This window comes from Salvia hispanica, chromosome 5, assembly GCF_023119035.1.
Source record: "Salvia hispanica cultivar TCC Black 2014 chromosome 5, UniMelb_Shisp_WGS_1.0, whole genome shotgun sequence".
Taxonomy (NCBI): Eukaryota; Viridiplantae; Streptophyta; class Magnoliopsida; order Lamiales; family Lamiaceae; genus Salvia; species Salvia hispanica.
The window spans coordinates 28,206,544-28,229,481 of NC_062969.1; the positions used below are offsets into that span (position 1 = coordinate 28,206,544).

A 22,938-nucleotide genomic window follows, 5' to 3' on the forward strand; every position below is an offset into this window, starting at 1 on the left:
ACAAACTGAAGCCAACAGAATTAGTCGGTTAAAATATTCGGTTCGTTTTTGCATGTGAATACCTTAAATAGAAAAAAAAACGGTTGCTGCGATAGTAGGAGCTTTTTTCCCAGCTCACTTCAATTTTGCTATTTATGCTTCCATTTTCACCCACACTTTCGATCCTTCAATTTCTTCGCAAACCAAATCGAGCGTTAGTCGTCTCTAGATTAGGCATTTTCAACTTACCGCCATGATCTGTGCATCGAGAATTCTTCGTCACTCTACAAAGGTGATCCATTTGATTTCCGTAATTAATTGCTTTATTTCTCTGTAATGGATGCATGCATTCGCAATTTTTTTTTCCTGATAAATGTTCCGCTCTGCGTCTTCCTTTGTGTGCAAATATGAATCGGATTCGTTTTGTGATCTGCATGTTTTTAGCGAAACGTCGGTGAGCTCAATTGGAAATTGTTTGGTCTGTAATTTGGGGATTTTGCAGCTAATTTGATCAATTCGAGCTGTATTGTTTTCTGAAAATTTCGACAAATCATGCATCGTGGAAATGTTGTATAGCAGCAATTCTGTTGAATTTTAGGAGTATTTGTTTATGCCCCTCGAGGATTAAATTTTGACATAAATAGAGAGGATTTACGCCTGCCTCACGTTTGAGCTGCTGTGGATTGAGATGCTAGTATTTATAGTGATAAAAGCTTATTATCCTACTAATATGCTGATCAGTAATTTAGGAAATGGTTGTGGAAACTGACAATTGATGAGAATGGGGCAGTGGAAGAAGTCCAACAAGTGGATTTTGGAGTGGAAGTAGACGAAGAGGTGAAATCAACTTGAAATTTCTATGAATGTGGAATCAGCCAATAAATTCCACTTTGGATGGTTTGAAATGGGTCAAATCAAATTTTATGGTGTTTTCACCTTGTTTGTATTGGTTTCGTGGAATTAATTACCTGTCAATATTTGAACTATTTAACTCATCATTTACATGGGAGTTGATTAAGAAATTAACATTGGGTGTATGCTATGGATTTTGCTCACTAACAAAATAGGAACTCTTAGCATTGTCTTGGCTATTTCCTCGTAAAGAATCATGTTCAATGACGTCATATTTCTTTGTTCTCACTCTGCAGCTCAGACATACACATCATGCTACACAAAAAGACCGTGCTTTTCTTGTATGTTGGTTTACCCATCATGCCAGGATGGATGCCAATCATATAGATGGTAAGTGGCTAAGAAATAGTCATGTCTTCTTTGTTAGCTCTTGTCTCTTTCATCTTCTTGTTTGCACATAATTTGTTGGAAGGCGTCAACTTTTCTGCGTAACCATTCCATGATTTATTATGATTAAGATTCAACATGTAATTAACAGAGTTGCATGTTGCTAGAACTATTGAATGCTTGTTTAAATATAGTGTGTTTATGCATGATTATGTTTCTATTTTCAGCGATGCATATATGTGTATGCATGGTATTCAATTTTTGTTTTAAATGCATTTTCTATTGGAAATAGATGTTCCGAGGTCCAGCCAACTTGATCTTGGACCTGGAGACAAGTATGGCACTTCAATGTTTTCCACCAGAGGCTCTTCTTGTCAAAGTTTCCAGTCAATCAATCAGACACCGGTGATAATACATACTACTATGTTCCTCCTCTATTATTTTGCTGCCTCTTTAGTTGATTTAAGCATAACATGGGAAAGTTGTAATGAAGATTTCAACTGTTAGAATGGAGAAAGGAAATATTTTAAGGACAGCAATAAAGGGTCATTCCCCTGCAACGACCTCAGTATATAAAAAGAGGTTGTCATAATCTTATACTATTATATTTTTACTCTATTCCTATTTTATGTGATATGATCCTTTTTTCATGATGCCTATTTCAGCCAACAGCGGAACTTCATCCGATATTATTCTACAGATTCAGGTATGTTAGTAACAAACAGACCTCCCTGTAAATCTTCTTATAAGTGGCTTTGGTTTCCATTTCTTTTTATTTGAATATTTCATACTTACGTACATTAATTACTAATTGAATAAGATGATGTCAATAATACCTGTAAAACATAAAAACTCATAGTCACATTGGCACAATTTCGATGATGTTTTGATTTTAAATCGAGTCCTGCCCTCTTCTATGGTTTTGTTTTCAGGCCTATCTATCTTGGTCTGATGTGTTACTGTGAATCAGGTCTTCCACCACACCAAGAGATTGGGATGCCTTCATTATCACCCACAATGACCGAGGCAAGAGTTATTCATTTATACTATTCTCCTTTTCATGTATCAGCACCTTTACACTTAATTTCTTGTCTTGTGCTTAAAGGGAAATATTGCAAAGTGGATGAAAAAAGAAGGAGAAAAACTTGCACCCGGAGATGTACTGTGCGAAGTGGAAACTGTAGGTCCCTGTTTCGTCTATATAGCCTTCTGTTAATGGAATTTGCTCGCTCTCCACATTCAGGTGAAGTTTGATTTTGTGCACTTCCACATCTGCTTGCTGTTTCAAGGATAAAGCATCGGTTGAAATGGAATGCATGGAGGAAGGATATCTAGCAAAAATAGTGCTCGGGGATGGATCAACTGGAATTAAAGTTGGCGAGGTATTAGCTGATGTATCCTGTGAACTTGTTGTTCACACCTATTGCATGGTTTATCAATTATACACTTGTTTGAGATGTTTTCTGTCTTCCAGTTCTTCAGATACGTTTTAATGACTGATAACATTATCCTATGATCTTAGATAATTGCTGTAACAGTGGAGGAAGAGGAGGATCTTGCCAAATTTAAAGACTACTCTCCATCAATATCAGATGCTGCAGCTTCGTCCAAAGAACCCTCACCACCAACTCCAACCAAAGAAGAAAGTCCCGAAGAGGCAGCAACCAATCCCACAGAGCGATCATCACCAGGGAACCGTATTTTCACTGGCCCTCTCACCAGTATGCTCGCAAAAGATGATAAGGTAAGTTCAATGCTGTAGATAACAAGAGTTACACAACTATACACCTAGATAATACTCCCTCCGTCCCCCCTAAGTGGAGCATTTCCTTTTCCACACGGGATATTATGTAGTGTTATTTTGTGAGTTAAGTGGAGAGAGGATAAAATAAGAGTGAGAAAAAGTAGAGAGCATGATGTTTCTATTTTAAGAAAGGTGTCATTTAGGATGGGACATCCCCAAAAGGAAAATGTCACTTAGGGTGGAACGGAGGGAGTAAGATTTTGTTTTCTCCTGACGATTTCTGCTCCATGCATTTTCATAACAGGTACACATTTCAAATACAAAAGGAACAAGTCATGATGGACGTGTTGCGAAGATCGATATAAAAGATAGTCCTGGTATTTCTCGTTCACCCTTATTAGTGCCTAGTTAACTCACATGGGTTTCTTTGGTGCTATCTAAGTGATTTCTCTTCCTGCCAAATTTGTAGCCTTAGATTATCAATATTTTCATCCAGTAATCTCTTAAACAATTTGCATAACCTATTTTAACTTCATTTTGCAGCTTCAGGTGGCAAAGAAGTTTCCCCTGCCCTAGACTACACAGACATTCCACAGACTCAAATTGGAAAGGTACATACACACATAGGGAGATATATAGTCATATTTGGTAAACTATCAAAAAGTTTATGAGTTAGGAGCTTAAGTTCCCAGTAGTCTCAGTTTTTAAATTGTAACCAAACCTTGTGCCTAATGTGAATGACATTGGATTCAAACCGCACACTGCTTTGCAAACAACATTAGGATAATGAGGGTGATATATGATGATGTGGATCTATGTTGGTCACATTGGATTCTCTGGCAGGTGACAGCATCACGTCTGTTGCAATCGAAACAAACCATTCCACACTACTACTTAACTGTAGATACATGTGTCGACAAGCTAATGGAGTGAGTTTCACCTCTTGTTCGAATGGACACTCTGACCCCACAAAGTTTACTGTATTGTTTGACCTCTGTAACTTTCATGTAGACTGCGTATCCATCTGAATTCGTTGCAAGAAGCTTCAGGTGGGAGAAGGATATCTATCAATGATCTTGTCATTAAGGTACCGAAACAGTAAGGAACAAAACAATCCTCCCTTCTCTATGTGCCTGTCCATCTAAAGTGGCAATGAGCATTAGAGATTGGATCTGACTCATAACAACATGATCAAACTTTTTCTTGCTTCAGGCTGCTGCTATGGCTCTTAGAGAGGTTCCTCAGTGCAATAGTTCGTGGACCGATGATTATATTCGCCAGTAAGAACGCTTACAAATTCAAGCAATTGTTTAACAAACAAGAGTCTACTAAAACTGCAGAATCTTTCCATACAGGTACCGTAATGTGAATATTAATATTGCTGTGCAAACAGACAACGGATTGTGTGTGCCTGTAATCAAGGTGAGACAACAGAAATTCAAATTACATTATGTAATTATAACCTCAAACTGCAACATCAATGTTGGATTTTCACTAAATTTTCCAGGATGCTGACAAGAAAGGTCTATCAAGAATCGGTAAGGAAGTTAAGCATTTAGCTGAGAAAGCAAGAGAGAACAGCTTGAAACCTGAAGATTATGAGGTAAACCTTTATCAGCAAGCTCCGTAGCCTATATACGAGCAAAGCACGTGAAATCTGTGGATTCTTATCACTATTTTAGATACTAAAGGATTCTTATCTTACATTAAATCACTGAACTATCGGTATAGCCGTATAGGTGTATTAGATGTTGTAAGATGGCACAGTTTTTATAACAGTGACAGATTAAGTTTTTTGAATTATAATAGCTATAGATTTTTATTTACTCTCTGCTATTAGGGAGGTACATTCACCGTATCAAACTTGGGAGGGTCTTTTGGCGTCGAGCAATTCCGTGCAATCGTCAACCCACCCCAAGCAGGCATTCTAGCCGTTGGATCTGGTAAGACTAACTAATTCCATGTCGCTCATTTCTATCTCAAACTCTGTGTTACAAAGATCTTCACCATATGAACAGCTGAAAGGAGGGTGATACCTGGCTCAGGCCCCAAGCAATACGAGTTTGCTTCGTTCATGACTGCCACATTAAGCTGTGACCATCGTGTAGTTGATGGTAAACTTACCTGATTCCAAAAACATGACCTAAACATTACTATATAGTAATGCCTGTGTTGGTGGCACTTCATGCAGGTGCCATTGGAGCAGAGTGGCTCAAGGCTTACAAAGGCTACATCGAGAATCCACAGTCTATGTTGGTCTGAGTTGAACCACACTTGTTCGTTTCTTCGAAGCATGAGGATGTTAGTAATAAAGCCATATGCTATGTTTGTAGTTGTAGGCGTGGATACAAGCATGCGAGAGCTCCATATTTTCCCTATCGAATTATGATTCATTTAGAGAGTGAGAATTTGACATCTCAAGTTTTCTCTGTCTGCACACCATTGTTCATATTAACTGTTGTTCCAAATAAGATTTATGATAGCGAGTACCTATCTTGACTCTTGAGCATTGCTAATATTTCTGTTTTTATTTTCTTCCTTTTCTATTTCTTTGTATGATTCCCTTTTCCTTTGTCTCCCCCTTCACAGTTCCCGTTTTGAGCACGTGGAACTGCAAAGGGAAAGAAAGAGATAGATAAAAAAATAAAAATATTTACATGGACTTAGGTGATCAGTGTTCGTGATAGAAATATTGGTTTACTATGGGGCCGTTCATTTGCCATGATTAATCTTATCTCTTGTTTAATTGCGTCCTCTATGGGGCCGCTCGGTTACTTGTGATAGAAATATTTAAATGCTGATACCAAAGAAGGATGAAGCAACACTTCTCACTTTTCTGTCTCTTAATATACAAGAAAATTTTCTTTTACATTCCTTTCTATATGTCTGACATGAACATCTAAGTAATGTTTTGAGTGAGAAATTAAGTTGCAAAAATCACTCATACATTCATATCTTGGTGAACTTCACTATCCCTCCATTGCATTAATCAACCTGCCGCCTTTGAGTTTCGCAATTCCCTGATCAAACATGTTAATCATTGTTAGGAAGAAAAAGTCATGTACTGTATTTTCTGAATTATAGAGCTGAGTTTTCTTACCCGAGGCTGACTCATTCTCCTTCCAGGTTTGAGCTTTGATGTCACATTCATCAGACGCACAAGCTCTGGCAAGACGACGGTTGCAAGGTCCGGTCGGTCCCGCCTCCTGAGCTCACTGCATTGCAAGGCCAATTTTGCCAGCTCCAGAGCCTCCTGAACTGGCCAGTCTTTAACTCGAGGGTCAAGAATATCCGTGAATCGCTCGTTTTGGATTGCTGTGTCAACTAGATGTGTCAAGCCCATTGGAGGCCTGGCAGTGATGATCTGCAGCAAGATGATTCCTAAGGAGTAGACGTCCGATTTGGTCCCGAGCAGCCCCGTCTGTTGATACTCGGGATCGATGTAGCAGAAAGTCCCCGCAGCTGCTGTCACTCTGTATTGAGTCATGTTGTCGGCTTCGGCTGCAGGGATGAGCCTGGACAGTCCCACGTCGCTGATCTTGCTCACGTAGTTCCTGTCGAGGAGGATGTTCCCGGGCTTGAGGTCACGGTGGACCAGTGGCTGTGGCCTCGCCTGGTGGAGGAAGTTGAGACCGGTTGCGATCTCTGCAGCGATTGAGAAGCGCGTGAGGCATGGCAGGGGTGGAGAGCCATCTTTGCAGGAAAGGCGGTCTTCGAGGGAGCCGTTTTCCATGTACTCGTAGACGAGGCAGCCGTATTGGGGGCAGGCTCCCATGAGGATGACCATGTTGGGATGCCTCAACCGGGTAAGTACGTCCACCTCTTGGTGGAACTGGTCTAGGGCATCTGGTATGTTGGATTTGAGAATCTTGATGGCAACGGGCGTGTTATCGATGGTGGCTCTATACACGGGTCCGTAGCTGCCTTGGCCGATCTTATGGGAGGTGAAGTTGTTGGTTGCAGCTTCTATCTCATCACCCGAATACCTTCTGCATCGACCCAAGTTGTATTCCAATGCATCAACTACTTTCTCCGAATCCGCCACTTTGCGCTGCGCCTTCTTCTTCCGTTGTACTGCATCTTCTGTTCTTCTGATTTCTGCAATGTCTTTTTCCTGCTGATGTTTTCATATGAATTCATTTATCCAGATTCAAACAGAAAAGTCATTCCAATTTCAATCATGTTATGTACCTTAGTTAGGCAAGCTGCATTGTACTTTTCTTTGATCTTTTCCAGCTCTAGTTTCACTCTATTGAGCTCCTCTTCCAGATCCTGCAACGAGTAGAAATTTATAAAACGTTGTTCGAGTATTGATGTGGCGTGAAGTTAATACCGTATCTACATTGGAGGATGCATCGGGTTCGTCTAGAAACTCATAGGAGATATTGGAGGTATAGCTGTTTTGATTAGTCGAGTACGCAGAGTGGTGTGACAAGTTCCCCGCGGGGAGGCGCTGAAGCGCCTTGGCCCTAATCAGTGGAGTGGAACACTGGCTGCTGGTCATGGAGTATGCAGGGGAAGGTGCTGTACTGGCTATAGACATCTCCGAGGGGCTACTTGGTTGATATTCTGTATCCTCGTATCTGTAGTGAAAATGTAAGTGCTATTACACTTGGGTGTAAAAAGAGAACTGAAACCACTATATAAATAAGTACTACTATAACGGAACACGAGATAAGATGTACGATGAAAACGTGAAAGATCGATCTGTACCCATGAAAGGGGCCGGAGGCGGGGACAGGGGCAGGGTCAGTCAGGGACTTGATTCTGTTAACTTTGGCCTTAGATACGGAGTATACGGAGCAAAAATGTGGTGCTAATTTTCCTACAAATGTAGCCACATCTCCATGCCTAAATGCCCTGCCATGAGAAATAAGAAGCGGTGAGTTGATTTGAGTGATCGAGCTTCACTGTATCTATATGTACCTAACCTTGATATGGTGCCTCGGCTGGAAGCACCGAGGACTATGTTCTTGATGGAGTGGGAGCTAAGGAAGTCGGACAATGCGCCCGCGATGTCCTGGTTGTGGAGGATCACCTCCTTGGTCCGAACCTGAACTTGTCATTATCAGTCCTCAGTATGTTTTTATACGGGCAAATTGCCAAACAAATCACAGAGAATAGTCAAATGAAATGATCTCATACGTCTGATGAAACTCACGATAACGTGGCAACTAGATTTATCTATGTTGACAAAACTGCAATGGCACAAAGTGGCGTACCTAGAAACCAATCATCGCAGGTTTCATCGGATAAATGACACCCCAGATAATTTGCGAAATTGTAAAACTTAACTATTAATACAAATCAAAATTTGACTATTCTTCGTGATTTATTGACAATTCGCCCTCTGTATATCCATGCATGATAATGTACTTACGCCTTTACGTGCGCAAATGACGCGAAAAGGGAGGAACATCTGTTGCATTTCACTATCCTCCTCTGCACGTAAATTAATCAACAAAATAATTATCAATTTCAAATTGTATAGAAATAAAATCAAATTATCATTAGGATTTGGGAAGAAAGTAAGAATACCTGATTCATGTTGAAAGGTGGCGACATGAACGAGGACGATGATCTTCTCCATCAACCTCAAATTGTCGAGGGCCCATCGCAGGGCGTGTTGGCTGTTCTTGTCTCGGTCCACAGCCACCACCGTCGAAGCCCCTTGCGTCGGTGACGCTGAGTTCGCCATCAGCGGCACACCACCGCGGATGGCGGTTGCTGCTTTTCGCTACCTCACCGGATCAATCCAATGCAAATGCAACCACATTTTTCTCCAATATTTGTTTTTCTTTCACCCTTTTTTTCATCGGTCTTCTTTTTTTCACCTTTTTTTTATTATTTTATTTTCTACTTGAGCCATTTTTACTCTGAATCCGCATTTTTTGACAAATAGAATAAAATATAAAAAGTAAATTAGTAAAATAGAATAGTAAAACATAAAAAAGGTAAATATGAAATGTGTTGAACTTTGTAAAAAATACTCTCAATTAATTTGACAATCACTTATCTATCAAAACAACTATAGTATGTAATTGATGTTTGAAATGAGGTTATTGTCATTAAAAAATGAATAAATAATAGGATTACTGGAGCATGTAACTTTTAACAAATTAATTTTTTTCCATGAATTTCTAATTTGGTACATATATCAACAATTCACAAACTTCATTTGCGATGCTAATTTCCAACGTCAATAAATTCCAGCTTATTAAAATGATATGGATGATGAATTGGCATTTGTAAAAATGAGTTGGATGGTAAGATGTGATTTATAAATAAACTATTCATAAAAACTGTTTCAATAGGGCTTAGAAAGGGTTTTAATACCTTTATTCCAAAGTTTTTTCCACGGCGGCGTTCTTCTTCACCACCGACAACGGATATTGCGGCTGGTACACACATTTTCTCAGGTCAGACATAGTTTGATTTGATTGAATATAGCATGATATGCTTTGTCGAACATTATGTCAATTGGCTACTTTCATGAGTTTATTGAATTTTGAAGATTACAGTAACTTTTAAGGTTGATATTGTCTTCCTCTTTCAAACAGCTTCGTGTCGCATGCCTTAATCAGAATCTGATAGTGAAAATTATGGTCATTTTGCTCAAATCTCCAACAAACACGTGTTTAAATTCTTTTATTGAATTACTTTATTATTGAATAACATTCGGTGATTTAGATTGTATTATTAATGGATGCGATTTATGTGAATATTTCATGGTGTGTTATGGTGAATTGGATTGAATTGAATGGATTTTTTTTTTGTTGGATGAGCTTGAATAGTTGTCATTGGTGAATTGTGTGAATGAATTTTTCGTAAAACTTCGTGATTATAGATTAACTTATCGAAGTAGGCTCACAAAATATCACTAGTGCCCTCAACAACGCTTTTGACACAGAACGTTGTTGTCTTTTGAGAGTTCGCACAACCGAATTTTCATAAAGGTTGACGTAGTACTCGAAAATCCTCTTGGTTAACTTTCTTGAATACGTCATGTGAGATTCAGTTTTGGGAGCCTCTACTCCATCTGAAAGTTGGATAAACTTGATTGCCTTGGGGAGTATATGACCAACTAATTGGCCTTAGACAAAGAATCAATTGTGTGGAAAGATGAATCTAATGATAGATTTAGTGGATCGATGTTGAGCTTCAGTGGAGCGACTCAAAGATAAGTTTTGAGTTGTTATTGATATGAATGTGGATCCATGAGACTTGATTAAAATAAGACAACGAAAAAAGAATTGAGGAAATACAGTGAATATATAATAGAGTGGATAAATTTATAAATAAATAAGGATTTAAAAAAATTTAAATGAAAAGACCAAGTAGACATTTTTACCAATGACATACTATTTATTTATATATTAATAAAAATATAAGAAAATATATAAAAAATAGTAAGACATGTGGCGAACCACGATTTGCTTCTTCCACGTGCTTTTTTTGCATTGCGCCATTTCGGAGTTGGCGCGTGTGTTAACCATTGAAACACCATCATCTACTAAGCATGTGGTGTAAATGACTGATACAATAAAAAGCAAGCGATACAATTGTACCTCAAAACTGTACGATTAATATTGTATTAAGTTCATCTATAAATTGATATATTCTGAGATCTAACAGTAGCACAATCGTCTATGCATTTATCCACCATGTGTTTGAATCCATGACCCTTGCAGCTCAAAATGCTTCGTCACATGTTCCATATATTTCAGTGGACTGGAATCCCTATTATGCAATACCGTGAAATCATAGTAGTTTACTAAAAAAATTCCATGATCTCGATAACTTAAGATGTTTCTGTTACATACCGTTTTAATGAGACGAGATCTCAACGTGAAAGTGAAAATCTTTGCGTCGGTATAATTTTGAGGGTTGTGTTTTCAATTTATGTTTTTTAAGTATTAATATATTTTATTTGTTTTATGATTAAAAATTAACATAAAAATGATCAAAATTGGTGAAATGAATTTTGACTGAAAATGAGGCTGAATTTATTATAAAATAAAAAATATTAACGTGATTTAAGGAAAATTTAATTGTAACTGAAAATGAAGCTAATTTTTAGGTCCTTTTGGCTTTCAATGATCTCACGCCTAGAATGGAACTTGCTATGTCATTGCTGAAAAAAGTGAGATGATTATTTTTAAATAATTCTATGGAGATGGTTTACCTTCTAGGACGAGCAAGGACACGTGGTGTTCTTGGAGTCTGTATCATGAAAAGTCCATGACTCCTTTTTCTATATTCTATGCACTAATAATTGTTTTTTTGTTTTTTGCCTAATTTATTTTGTTCTTTTTCTACAGATGCATTGATTGGAGTTAGATAATTGCATCTACACGTGTCCAATGAAGATGTAACGCAATTAGTAAATGCTTTTCCACAGCTGCTCCATCTCTCTCTCTCCTCTCACCAGCTCAAAAATGAAAAGGAAAATTGAAAAATTAGCTGAGGAGAAATATTGCCGAGCATGCTTTCAGCCCTTGAGTTATTGATTTGTTTGTGGGGTTTCAATTCAATATTTGTAAGTAAGAGCCTTTTCACTTAAATCTTGAATCCATTTATTGAGTATAAAGATTGAATCTTTGCTGCGGCGGCATCATTCCCTTTTCTGTTTTGTTGTAATTTGTTGGTATTCGGAATTTATTTTTGCGGAATGAATCTTGATTGAGAAAAGGTTAAAACTCAATTGAAAAAATGCGTTCTTTTTTTCAAGAGGCTGAGAGGGGTTGCCTTAGATCCATGAAATCCATATATATCTCCATGTGTCAAAAAAGTTGACATCTTTTGAGGGTTTCTTGTGAATCTTGTGGGGGTCGGTTTTCCTTTTTCCTAGGTTTGTTTTCCTCCTTGCAGCTATGGATAAGGGTTTGAATTTTTTTGTCCTTTTCTTGATTCTCGTGAGTATATAAGTGTTGGTGCTTGTAGATTGGGATCTTGGTTTTTAAGTTTGTTGTTGTTTTTTTTGTGTTCTTGATTCCAATCCTTAAAATTTCTGTTTTTGGAAGTATGTTTAATCCATCCTATGTTTGACTCCTAGATCCCTATTTACCTCTTTCACTTTTGATGATAGGTCGTTAGTTTCTATCTCTTCCTTTTGTCCTTTGTTGTTTAGTTTTTCAAGTATTGTTCCTTTTTTGGGTATTGATTCAACTGGTAAAACTTTTGATTCCTCCAAGGTTAGCTTTGCTGCTTGAAAAGATCGATTTCGAGAATCTGAAATAGGTTTGTAGCCTTAAATCGGGTTGGTATTGCAATGATGGAAGAGATATCTCCTGCAGCAGTCGCGGTTACATTTGGTTTAGGCAATCCTGTGTGCGAGAATCCCGCGATTTCAAGCCATATGGAGATTGCTCGACTCAAATTAGTGACGGAGACAGCAACCTTGCTGTCTGATCCAGCGTTCAGCTGGGATGCTGGTTTTAATCGTGTGAAAACTGAGGTGGATGGCATGTTAGACACGACAACGGTTAACGAGAGCAGCCAGGCGGAAGGTAGTAATGTTCACGATAGTGAGGAAGACGAAATTATCTTGTTTGGAGGGGACACTAGCTTTATAGGTGGTGTAGAGTTGCTACCCCTACATCATGGCTCGAATATATCTGTGCCGCTTGTTTCTGCTTCAGAGACAAGTGTGCCAATCGCTGTTGAGATTGAGGGCGTGGAGAATGGCCAGCTGGTTGCCAAGGTGATTAGTGTGGAGGAGAAAGGCATGCCAACGGGTGAATATTCGAGTGGACCTGCAATTAAAGAATCCCTTGTTTCTGTTAAACTGCCCTGCCAGAAAAACCCGGGCAAAGGCAGTGTTAAGAGTGTTTTTGAGCTGGACTGTGTGCCACTCTGGGGGTCAGTGTCAATATGTGGACGTAGGCCCGAGATGGAAGATGCTCTTATGGTCGCACCGCATTTCATGAAAATCCCGGTGAAGTTATTTATTGGTGACCATGGAAACGATGGAATAAGTCAGACTCTGAATCAACTGACGTCTCATTTTTTCGCAGTTTATGATGGCCATGGTGGATCTCAGGTGCGGTGTTGTTGTCTCTATATATATTTGATACTTTCGTACATAAACCTGTTATTATTTGTCAACCGACACAAAAGATTAATGTTTTGATTATCATTCTGTGGTGTGAAAAATGTGCTTTCTGCTAATTACTATTGGAACTTGATTTTGTAGGTTGCAAATTACTGTCGTGATCGTATTCACTGGGCTTTGGTGGAGGAATTGAACGAGTGTAAAGTGGTAGAAGGGAGCACCAAGGACACTAGGCAGGTCCAGTGGGAGAGGATTTTCACAGATTGCTTTCTAAAAGTCGACGATGAAGTTGGGGGCAAGCCGGTACAGGGCAGCCCTCAAGTGGATATTGAAGAGGATTGCATTGTCGAACCGCTTGCCCCAGAGACCGTCGGATCAACTGCTGTCGTTGCAGTTTTGTCATCATCCCATATTATAGTTGCGAATTGTGGAGATTCAAGGGCTGTACTCTATCGTGGTAAAGAAGCAATCCCGTTATCAGTTGATCACAAAGTAAGCTTGCGTCTTATTGCTTTTGCTTCATGCCTCCATTGCTTGTTGTTCTTGAAGCCCATTGACTTCATGTTCTCATTTTTCGTTTAATTTTTCTGCCAGCCAAGTCGAGAGGATGAATATGCTAGAATTGAGGCATCAGGAGGCAAGGTCATATCGTGGAATGGCCATCGTGTTTTTGGTGTTCTTGCCATGTCAAGGTCTATAGGTAGGTCTATTTTTCCAGTTTTATGCCAAAATAGATCATTTCTTGTGCCTTTTATAGAATTCTTCATGCTTTTTTATGCAATTTCTGGTAGTAAGATCGAGTTGAGATCATTTTCTTAACCCAGTGTTTGAAAGCTCTTAATAATTACTCAAAATTGTTATGTTCATGGTGGCTAGGTTTGAACAACGTTGTTAGATTGTAGAGTACTAATCTGTGACACGTTCGACTTTCAATTCTCGAGCCTGTTTCTCGCTCTTTCTCCTGCATTATCATGTAGTTATAGTTATACGACTGAACTCTCACTTACCTCGGACGCTCTTCTCAGGTGATAGATACTTAAAGCCATGGATCATACCCGAGCCAGAGGTAATGTTCGTCCCTCGGAACAGAGAGGACGACTGTCTCATCCTGGCCAGTGATGGGCTGTGGGATGTGATGACAAACGAGGAAGTGTGTGAAGTGGCGAGGAAACGCATTCTGATCTGGCACAAGAAGAACGGGACGGACCCGTTGGCAGATCGAGGACAAGGTATCGACCCGGCGGCCCAATCGGCAGCGGAGTACCTCTGCCAGATGGCCCTGCAGGCAGGGAGCAAAGATAACATATCTGTAATTGTGATAGACTTGAAGTCTAAGAGGAAGATCAAAACCAAACCTTGATTGATTCTCCATTTCCACTGTAGCTTTTACATTAATATTTTCTCATTTTTACATAATCAGTCCATATGGTTTTTGTCTTCATGGACTTGAAAAGTGTGCATGAGGATGTTTCTTAGTAATGTAATATAGAAAAAGAGAGGATTACTTAATTTAGGAACCTTTTGTGTTTGATTATTGTTACATTGGTATTTGACGAGAGTCGGATCAAATATATATCACGAGAAAATGAGGTTGTTACATCTTACATGTATAAGATAAAAATAAGTAATTTAAAATCTGAATATTATTGTCTAAATGGATGGTTGTCATTTAAATCATATCAATATCATAATTTTACAATAATATGCAAAATTATAATGTTTCAATTTTTTTTATAATTGTCTCATAATGGTTTTTGTAAGTATTGATTCCTAATTTCCTAGCTTCCATATCTCAAATCAAGAGCAATCACGAAGAGATTACTTTATAGAATATAATTACTAATTTTTACATAGATCACCAGTGCAATTAAATGTCATGCGAGATTTGGCTTGAACTTAACCGAAAGGTTAAGAAACAGTTTTATTTCTTCATATAATAAAATAAAAACACAACATTCACTCTATGTATACACTAGTATATAATATATACTTCCCGATTAGGAGTCCCGATTGCCATTTTGGTTCATCCGCGATTAGGAGACTCTAATCTCTGCAGGGTAGGGTACGTAGGCTAGCAATGAGATGGATGAGGAAGTTTGCACTTATCAGGAAGCTGTAAGGCAAGATTAGGGTCTATTCCAAGGGATGGCAGCAGCTTTGAGTTCTTGTAGGAGCAAAGGCACCTTATATCAGCATGAGACAGGGCTGAGCAGCACTTTGCCGATGGCGGTGGCGGCCTCGGTGGAGTCACCGACGGCTTGCACGCCATCAGATCCTCCCCCGACATGTTGCATATGTTCTGACCATCTACATTTATGATCACCAACATCAACATTGCTACTACTAATACTCTCATCTTCTTTTCATACACTAAATTCTTCCTCATTTTCTTGTTTCTTTATACTCCTATATGTGCTTTTGTTTCAATTAGTGATGGTCATATATATAGGACTTCATGGCCGCCTTATTAGACTTGTGAAATTATTTGAAAGGAGATATTTATTTTGGTTCTTCGGTTGCTTTTTAATTTATTTTCCACCACAAATGCTGTGTTTTGGATCTTTGTAACCATATAATGTGTGATTGGATTTTATCTTCAAAAATAGCGTTTTCACTTTGTCAAGTTGACTCCCAAGTCTTTGTAATTAGGGTCGGTGCTGTTGCTTCCAATTCTTCATGTGTTTCAATCATGCATAGAGTAATATAGTTAATGAATTCCTCTCATATCATTTATTGTGGGCAAAAATAAAAAATGTGTGCCTATTATTGCATTCAATAAGAGCTAGTTAATTCATTCACCTATATATGGTGATGTGTCTCTTTTATTGAATGAATACAACACATGCGAAAGATTATATTTATCTGGTTATCTTATATTCACAAGATTTTAGTGTTTATGTATGTGTAATTCACCTTATTAATTTTCTATTCATGTATAGTTCAATTCATTTTGGTACGTCCATCAAATTGATAATCTATTTATTTATAGTAAAATTAATTGAGAGTCTGATTTTCTTTTAATAGTATTTTAATTATTTCTTTTATCTTTCACATTTTATCAATTCCATATTAAAAATTTGTATGATCCACTATTATAAAGACTTATTTTTTGTGGGTAGACATAGAATTACTGAGTGAAAAAAGAATGACTATTTAATAAACACAAAGAGCATAATTTAGATATAAGAAAAAAAAGGGAATCAATTACAAGCTACGTGGACGAGTTGGATATGTGAAATCATTTTTAGTGATAGTAAAAATAAACAAATACTACTATAAGTTTTGTAGCCAGAGATCCCTATCTTTTTTTATGGAGACCTTCCAACCATTGAAGGCAACATGTACTCTCTCTGTTCGATTAACAAAACGATGTCGAATCATCTTTTTAACCCATAGATGAGTGAGAAATTATAGGTATTGTAATGAATCATTTACATTTTAACTTATTTTTCAAAGCTAAAAAAATCCCATTAAAGAGAAGCATGATAGATAATCCAACAAAATCTGGGGACTACAGCTGAAGCTAACAATAGATAATGCTATACTAAGCACCAAATGTAATACTTGAACAAGAGAGGAGTCTAGTCGAACCGAGGCGGTGGCTGGAATTGCTGGGAGTCCGAGTTGAAAGATCAGTAATCCATCTCAGGGGCGAGGTCTCTTGTTGCTGCATGATGGGCACTTATATTGCTTGATCTGCTCGGCTTTGGCAGGAGTAATTTTGACACACTTGCCATGGAACCACTTCTCACATATGTCGCAGCATATCCAGAACTCATCTGATGCATAGTTATCCCCACAGGCACCACACAATGTCTCTCCATGTTCGTCGTCTTCTTCCTCATCCAGCTCCTCCTCGTCTTTTGGCTGTGGCTTTGAAACTTTAACCTGAGAGTTGGTTGTGTTTTTCATTAGAGCACGAGCAAAAATTGATACCATTAACAACATTAAAAATAGGAGAATCAATTCCATGTACTTGAATTCACTATTTATCGTTTATGTCTAGAACTATGCCATTGCGCGCCTACACGAAATAGGGACCTCATTCTTACAGATGAAAGTTTAGCAATCTAATTCAACGAAACAAAGCAGTGCGGGATTTAGAGATGTAACTATACTTTATTCCGGAAAAAATATACCCATTTGGGTACATGTAATGCAGTAGAAGAATGTGGTTTCTAAACTGCCAAGTTAACACTACACGGGGAGCAAGTCTATAAAAGTATTGGTCATGCACATAAGGAACATATAAAACTTGATACGCACAGAAAAACAAATAGAGTCTATTTGATTATGGTGAATTTTGGATTGATTACTATTAAGTAAAAGTCTTTTGTTCCTTTCCCTCTATGGTGCTGCATGGGAGTAGGAAAAATAAAAGAAATAGAAACAAAGAATCATAGACAGTACCGGCTTAGAATTCGACTTGGATTTGCTGCTACTGTTTGAGACTGGAGATTTCTCTTTCTGCAGTTTTTTGGCTGCCCCAGTCACAACTTCAAATACAGTAGGAAGATCATTGATCAAGCTGAATAGCCGCTTCCTGCACAAATGACGAGCAAACGGACTGATGGAAGCTTAAGCAAGCTATATGGAAAAACTACACAATACTTTGTACTATAAAACAGAACAGACAAATGACATACAAGCTGCACTGTTAGTATCTACAAACATTATTTGCTAATTCCAAACCATTCGAAAATCTAAACAATAATAACAAAGGCAAAACCAGGAAATACAAAGAGAAACCATTTACATCCAGTGATAACAGTTTTGCATTAACTGACTAGTAATGACAGTGTACAGGCACTTTACTAAGCAATGAATTGCATGCTAATATTGAAAAGATTAATCTATTGCTGTTGTTTGTCTTAAGATTAGGTATTGGTAAGCACTAGTTAGAAAGTGTTAAACAAGAGATGAAAAGGAAGAAAGAGCAAAGGTGTACCTGTCAGCTTTATCAATGCTAAATCTAGCACCAAAATAAAAGGAAACGGAAAGCAGCCATGAGTCACTGTGGACAGCAATAAGAGCTAGCCAGTCTTTTTCTTGCATCCCATCTCTAGCAAAGTTGATGCCCAAAGCAGGCTCGGGGAGTTCAGGAGGCACTTCTTCAACAGGCAAATTGACTTCCCATTCTCCATGAGGATGTCCGTATAGGCATAAATTCTCCCTCTCTGTGAAGCAAACCCATGAGCAGAATCAATACCAGCAGCGGTAAGAAAAAAACAAATAAGAAGATATTGTTAAAATTCTAAGAATAAGTAAAAGAACATTCTAAGATAGGATTATTTGTAAATTCTCATGCCTCCTGTAAACAGACACAACCTAATGTTTTACAGGTAACAAGCAATCATATGTTAACAAGATTACAAGACATTTCCAGAAGGTGTATACAATGATCTGAGCTATCAGATACAATACAAGTATTTCTACTCAAAACATTCTGTTACATTGCACCAATCACAGGTTAACACTTTACAGAAAAGGTACAAAAAGCAAATAAAAGTAAATCCTGAGAGAAAGAATCATGTGACTGTGTAACACCAAAGCAGTTTCTTGACATGAAGCAATATATTGCAGATACAATGTATATTAGACTAAAATCAAGAAACTCGGTAGAGCAAAATCCAATTGATTCCTAAAAAGAAAATAACCAAAATCCAGAATATTCAGACAGAGACATTCGAGAAATCATTTTCAATTCAATCCAACGATAGGGCAACGAGGCGCAACACGAGAAATCCTAGAAAAAACCAATGAATCTACAAATCAATACAAGACAAGTATCTAGCTAAAACGAATGGCACTTATTTGCAATTTTGCATACACTCATGTAGAAACATGCCATATTTGCTTAAGTAATGGCATACAAATTCAATCAGATTATGTAACATACATAAGATAACTGCTCTATACAAAAGATATTTATCCAATCCATATACATCCAATACAACAAAAAACCGTTAAGGACATTTTTTAATGCAATCAAGGACACTAGCTTGTGTTTCTAAATATACCACAAACACTTCAAAAAGGATTCTTATGGTTGGTGTCCCAACTAAATTAGAGGACGCAAATGGAAGTGTCCATAAAAAAACAAAAGATTAAGTTAATTTGTTCTTAATCTAGGAACGGTTTCTTATGTGTCCTAAATTGTTGTTTTTTAAAACTTTACAACGCAAGTGATTGCATCTCAATTTTTGTGTTAGTGATCAAAAAAATTGTAAAAAACAAACAAACCGAACAACAAAAATGAGATACATATCCTTCCTAAGCATATATACTTTTCAAAAAAACACCAAATTCAAACTCAAAACCAACGATTGAAGCCATGACGACACACAAACTCACAGAACGACTTCCAATCTCTACAGATTGAAGCCAATAATGCTAATTGCTAATATCTAGTTCAACCTAGAAACAGTGAAAAAAATACAAGGGAACCGGAGCAGCACTGCAATCAAAGAACAAATGTGGAGACTACCAGGGTCACACTGCTGGTAAAATTCTTCAACATCTGCATAAACAAGAGACAAACCTACATTAGGTAACTGAGCAATAAATAAAAGCCAGGCAAATTAACAAAGGTAAAAAAATTACAATCGCACACCTGTGGTAAGGGCTTTAACAAGTGCAGCTCTTCGACCCTTAAAATCCTTGAAAACTTCCTCAACAGATCGAGGATACAACCTCGCAGCCATTTGTCACCTTTTAGCCTCCTTGAGATCAAATTTATAAGAAAACTGGACTATTGTCGTTGAATTAAGTTAACCGGATCGAGAAATCAAAACTTCAGTTTAGGTAGGGAGGTTTTCTTCAGTTGAAATTGAGGGTGAGAAGAATCAAAATGATTGTTGTTGCAGGTTTCAGTTTAGTAGATCGAAAATTGGAAGCATCATTAGTTAGAAAGAGAAAAAGAAAGAGAAAGTTGAATCTAATGACGATGGGATTGGGTGGGTTTAACTAAATTTGTGTTTTGAGTATATTTTATTATTTTTTATATTCGGATAAATAGTTCAAGTAATTAACGACTTCGTTAAAGTTGATTTATTAATTATAATTGACTGAAGTCTTTTTGACCTTTGCTTCTATTTTGAAATTGAATTTCTCAACGTTAGGTTGATCTTGGATTTAATTCAAATCTTGCTACATTCATTGCAGGATCATCGATTAGTCTTGAAGTCATCAATTGAAATAGAAGCCTAATTTTAAAGAATTTTAAACTGTATTTCAATAACGTATTACTCCCTCCGTCCCATGTTACTTGAGACGTTTTTTTTTTGCATGAGATTTAAGAAAGTTGTGGTTAGTGAGTTTAATAAAGTAGAGGAGAGAATAAAGTAAGAGAAAGAAGAGAGAGTAAAGCAAAAGAAATAATAAGGTAGGTGAGATTATATGTTTTGTTTTTAGCCAAAAATAGAAATGGCTCAAGTAACTTGGGAGTTGGGACAATCCAAAATAGAATACGGCTCAGGTAACTTGAGACGGAGAAAGTACTAGAATATATGAAGCAGAAGTCTTTTCACCCTATTTTAAAATATTGAGTGAATTGCATCATTAGTCCTTAACTCTTTGGGTTGTGACACTACGGATCTCTAAAAAAATAGTGTAGAAGATCCTAATGTTTAATACAATCACGAATAATATTTTTTCGGACTAAAACACCTTCAGACCCTTAAGGGCATTTTTTGTCACTCCATTATATTGATGACATGATTTCTGCCACATTTCCTAATAAATTCTGGTACTTCATACTTAATTAAAATTTTGTCATTATTTATACTTTCTAATCATTTTATATAATATTCAGATTTATTATTATCCGCATTAATTAATATGAATATAATAAAATGAGACCATTTCTTCCTTATAAAACTCATTTTCTAGCAATGGTGGCAGTTTCATAGCTTTCGGATATCATCTCAATAGGACGGTTGCCGGTTGAATCCTGCTGTAGTTGAAATCATTGACGCACAACTTTCATGATCGTATCACTCCTGGACTCCTCACGCCTTCGATGACACACCCGGTCGGGTGGCATCATGGTGACCCGGCCGGGCGAAGCAACTTGAACTAAGCTCCTCCAGATAGCTATACCCGGCCGGGTGGCTTGGTGCGACAAATTCCACCCGGTCGGGTGGACTGCTTCTTCCTTCATTTTTCAGCACGTTCCTCATCGGGGCGCCTCGTTCTTCGTGGACTCCTCCAGCATGGTCTTTTGCACAAATGTAGCGAGTCTCTCTCTTAGTCGCCTCGCCATGGACCTCGTCACGGGCCCGCCATGTGTGGTCGCATCATCTCAAGACCAAGGATTTTTAGAGGCAGAGCAGTACTCTTCCTACTGGATCTGAGGAAGTGTTGAATGTCAAGAAATGGAAGGGAAAGGGGAAGCAGAAAGGTAGTTTCAACAAAGATTCTCATGATGGCGATAAGGCTCAAAATAAAGAAACAAGAGCTACCACTATTGCAAGAAACCGGGGCACATTAAGAGGAATTGCTTTGCATGGAAAACGAAGCAGAATAACACTGAAGGAGCAACACAACTCTGATCTCATTCAAGATGAAAAAAAATATGCACATTCTCAATGTTTTGGTGGATCTATTAGTGAAAGTTGGATAGTAGATTCAGGCTGCAGTTTTCATATTTGTTCTCATCATGAATGGTTTCAAGAATTTAAGTCTTCATCTGGATCAGTAGCTTTTGGAAATAATCAGATTTGTGCTATAAGAGGAATGGGCTCTACTAAATTGAAACTGACATCTGGTTCTATGGTTTTGCTTACTGATATTAGATTTATTCCTGAAATCAAGAGGAATCTTGTCTAATTGGGGGTCTTACAGTCAAATGGCTATGGTTTTAGAAGCCAAGATGATCAGCTGAAAATCTATCTTGGAAGTGCAGTAGTCATGAATGCTATAAGAAAGCAGACTCTGTACTACCTGGATGTAGAAGTAGTTGCTGGGAATAGCTATAGTATTGAAAGGGGAGTCAGTGATTTCGAGCTATGGCATTCAAGGTTAGGTCAGAAAAGCATGAAAGTTCTAGTGAAGCAAGGGATCTTTAAGTCCGATGATTCTGCAGATTTGAAGAGTTGTGAGCAGTATATAATGGGCAAGAGCAAGAAGCAGCCATTTCCTAAGGGCAAGCACACTTCAAAATCAGTATTGGAGTATGCTTACAGTGACATCTGGGGTCCAGCCCAACCAGCCACACTTAATGGAGGCAGATACTTCATAAGCATCATTGATGACTATTCTAGAAAGCTATGAGTGCAAATACTTAAAGAAAAGTCAGAAGCCTTCAAATATTCAAAGAATGGCACACAATGGTTGAAAGAGAACAGGGTACTACATTGAAATGCCTCGGAACTGACATTGGGTTGGAATACCTATCATCTGAGTTTGATAGTTTCTGCAAACTGGAGGGGATTCAAATGTATAGAACTGCTCCTAGAAACCCTCAACAAAGCGACATTGCGGAGAGGATGAATAGGACTATTATGGAAAGAGTGAGGTGTATGTTATTGGCTTCTGGAGTTGATAAAATATTCTAGGGAGAGACAGTTTCAACAGTTGGCTATTTAATGAACAGAAGTCCCTCCTCTGCAAATGATTTTGATATCCCAGAAGCAAGGTGGAATGGAGCTCTCCCTCATTACACTAAGCTCAAGCCTTTTGGTTGCATAGCATATGCACACATTAAGCAAGGAGAGCTGGATTCAAGAGAACATAGATGCATTTTTCTGGGCTATCAACAAGGCTGCAAAGCTTAGAGATTATGGTGTACTGAAAATGGGAACCAGAAGCTATTAGTGAGCAGGGATGTGGATTTTAATGAGAAACTGATGCCTTGTGCCAACAAGGATGATACATTTGTTGAGGTGGAGTCACCAAACATTGATACTCAAGCAGAAGAAAA

The 22,938-nt window shown here is 38.0% G+C and overlaps 5 protein-coding genes across 7 annotated transcripts; 3 read left to right on the top strand and 2 right to left on the bottom strand.

Moving 5' to 3' along the window:
* Positions 1 to 156: 156 nt before the first annotated feature.
* Positions 157 to 6,215, top strand: LOC125187557 (dihydrolipoyllysine-residue acetyltransferase component 2 of pyruvate dehydrogenase complex, mitochondrial-like). 3 transcript variants are annotated; one of them, XR_007170624.1, is made up of 20 exons: positions 157 to 271; positions 1,128 to 1,221; positions 1,511 to 1,623; positions 1,712 to 1,800; positions 1,884 to 1,924; positions 2,189 to 2,244; positions 2,324 to 2,398; positions 2,508 to 2,600; positions 2,741 to 2,962; positions 3,267 to 3,339; positions 3,506 to 3,573; positions 3,806 to 3,891; positions 3,974 to 4,049; positions 4,175 to 4,242; positions 4,318 to 4,384; positions 4,470 to 4,565; positions 4,803 to 4,905; positions 4,981 to 5,076; positions 5,154 to 5,363; positions 6,089 to 6,188. XR_007170624.1 is itself a non-coding variant. In XM_048084172.1 (20 exons), exons 1-19 carry the CDS (start codon positions 233 to 235, stop codon positions 5,222 to 5,224), a joined length of 1,626 nt encoding a protein of 541 aa, XP_047940129.1. In that variant the 5' UTR covers positions 157 to 232; the 3' UTR covers positions 5,225 to 5,263; positions 6,089 to 6,215. The 3 variants fall into 3 exon arrangements, 2 of the variants coding, with proteins under 2 accessions (XP_047940129.1, XP_047940128.1); XM_048084172.1 differs by having other exon boundaries at positions 5,154 to 5,263; positions 6,089 to 6,215; XM_048084171.1 differs by lacking the exon at positions 6,089 to 6,188 and having other exon boundaries at positions 5,154 to 5,443.
* Positions 5,844 to 8,750, bottom strand: LOC125187556 (U-box domain-containing protein 34-like). Its single transcript, XM_048084170.1, has 8 exons — positions 8,501 to 8,750; positions 8,343 to 8,404; positions 7,894 to 8,015; positions 7,676 to 7,822; positions 7,296 to 7,545; positions 7,154 to 7,234; positions 6,063 to 7,076; positions 5,844 to 5,982 (listed from the first exon to the last, which is right to left on the bottom strand). Exons 1-8 carry the CDS (start codon positions 8,658 to 8,660, stop codon positions 5,932 to 5,934), a joined length of 1,887 nt encoding a protein of 628 aa, XP_047940127.1. The 5' UTR covers positions 8,661 to 8,750; the 3' UTR covers positions 5,844 to 5,931.
* Positions 8,751 to 11,343: 2,593 nt separating this feature from the next.
* LOC125189059 (protein phosphatase 2C 16-like) lies at positions 11,344 to 14,545 on the top strand. Its single transcript, XM_048086232.1, has 5 exons — positions 11,344 to 11,501; positions 12,157 to 13,004; positions 13,158 to 13,508; positions 13,611 to 13,716; positions 14,042 to 14,545. The coding sequence occupies exons 2-5, from the start codon at positions 12,234 to 12,236 to the stop codon at positions 14,374 to 14,376; spliced, it is 1,563 nt and encodes a 520-aa protein (XP_047942189.1). The 5' UTR covers positions 11,344 to 11,501; positions 12,157 to 12,233; the 3' UTR covers positions 14,377 to 14,545.
* Positions 14,546 to 16,374: 1,829 nt separating this feature from the next.
* On the bottom strand, positions 16,375 to 19,971 carry LOC125189060 (PHD finger protein ALFIN-LIKE 4-like). Its single transcript, XM_048086233.1, has 5 exons — positions 19,630 to 19,971; positions 19,504 to 19,536; positions 17,965 to 18,193; positions 17,427 to 17,559; positions 16,375 to 16,904 (listed from the first exon to the last, which is right to left on the bottom strand). The coding sequence occupies exons 1-5, from the start codon at positions 19,718 to 19,720 to the stop codon at positions 16,662 to 16,664; spliced, it is 729 nt and encodes a 242-aa protein (XP_047942190.1). The 5' UTR covers positions 19,721 to 19,971; the 3' UTR covers positions 16,375 to 16,661.
* A 1,781-nt stretch (positions 19,972 to 21,752) lies between these two features.
* LOC125189753 (uncharacterized mitochondrial protein AtMg00300-like) lies at positions 21,753 to 22,289 on the top strand. Its single transcript, XM_048086992.1, has 2 exons — positions 21,753 to 21,791; positions 21,861 to 22,289. Exons 1-2 carry the CDS (start codon positions 21,753 to 21,755, stop codon positions 22,287 to 22,289), a joined length of 468 nt encoding a protein of 155 aa, XP_047942949.1.
* The last annotated feature ends 649 nt before the right edge of the window (positions 22,290 to 22,938 follow it).

Coding starts and splice junctions, on each gene's coding strand:
- LOC125189060 (XM_048086233.1), bottom strand. CDS start 19,720: ATGGCTGCGAGGTTGTATCCTCGATCTGTTGAGGAAGTTTTCAAGGAT. Junction 17,560..17,964: donor AGCATTGATAAAGCTGACAG/GTACACCTTTGC, acceptor TCATTTGTGCAG/GAAGCGGCTATTCAGCTTGA. Junction 16,905..17,426: donor CCAAGTCGAATTCTAAGCCG/GTACTGTCTATG, acceptor ACCAACTCTCAG/GTTAAAGTTTCAAAGCCACA.
- LOC125189753 (XM_048086992.1), top strand. CDS start 21,753: ATGGGCTCTACTAAATTGAAACTGACATCTGGTTCTATG. Junction 21,792..21,860: donor AACTGACATCTGGTTCTATG/GTTTTGCTTACT, acceptor GGGGTCTTACAG/TCAAATGGCTATGGTTTTAG.
- LOC125187557 (XM_048084172.1), top strand. CDS start 233: ATGATCTGTGCATCGAGAATTCTTCGTCACTCTACAAAG. Junction 2,399..2,507: donor TACTGTGCGAAGTGGAAACT/GTAGGTCCCTGT, acceptor TGCTGTTTCAAG/GATAAAGCATCGGTTGAAAT. Junction 3,574..3,805: donor CACAGACTCAAATTGGAAAG/GTACATACACAC, acceptor ATTCTCTGGCAG/GTGACAGCATCACGTCTGTT.
- LOC125189059 (XM_048086232.1), top strand. CDS start 12,234: ATGATGGAAGAGATATCTCCTGCAGCAGTCGCGGTTACATTTGGTTTA. Junction 13,005..13,157: donor ATGGCCATGGTGGATCTCAG/GTGCGGTGTTGT, acceptor TTGATTTTGTAG/GTTGCAAATTACTGTCGTGA. Junction 13,509..13,610: donor CGTTATCAGTTGATCACAAA/GTAAGCTTGCGT, acceptor TTTTTCTGCCAG/CCAAGTCGAGAGGATGAATA.
- LOC125187556 (XM_048084170.1), bottom strand. CDS start 8,660: ATGGCGAACTCAGCGTCACCGACGCAAGGGGCTTCGACGGTGGTGGCT. Junction 7,823..7,893: donor AGCCGAGGCACCATATCAAG/GTTAGGTACATA, acceptor TTCTCATGGCAG/GGCATTTAGGCATGGAGATG. Junction 7,077..7,153: donor ATGCAGCTTGCCTAACTAAG/GTACATAACATG, acceptor AAACATCAGCAG/GAAAAAGACATTGCAGAAAT.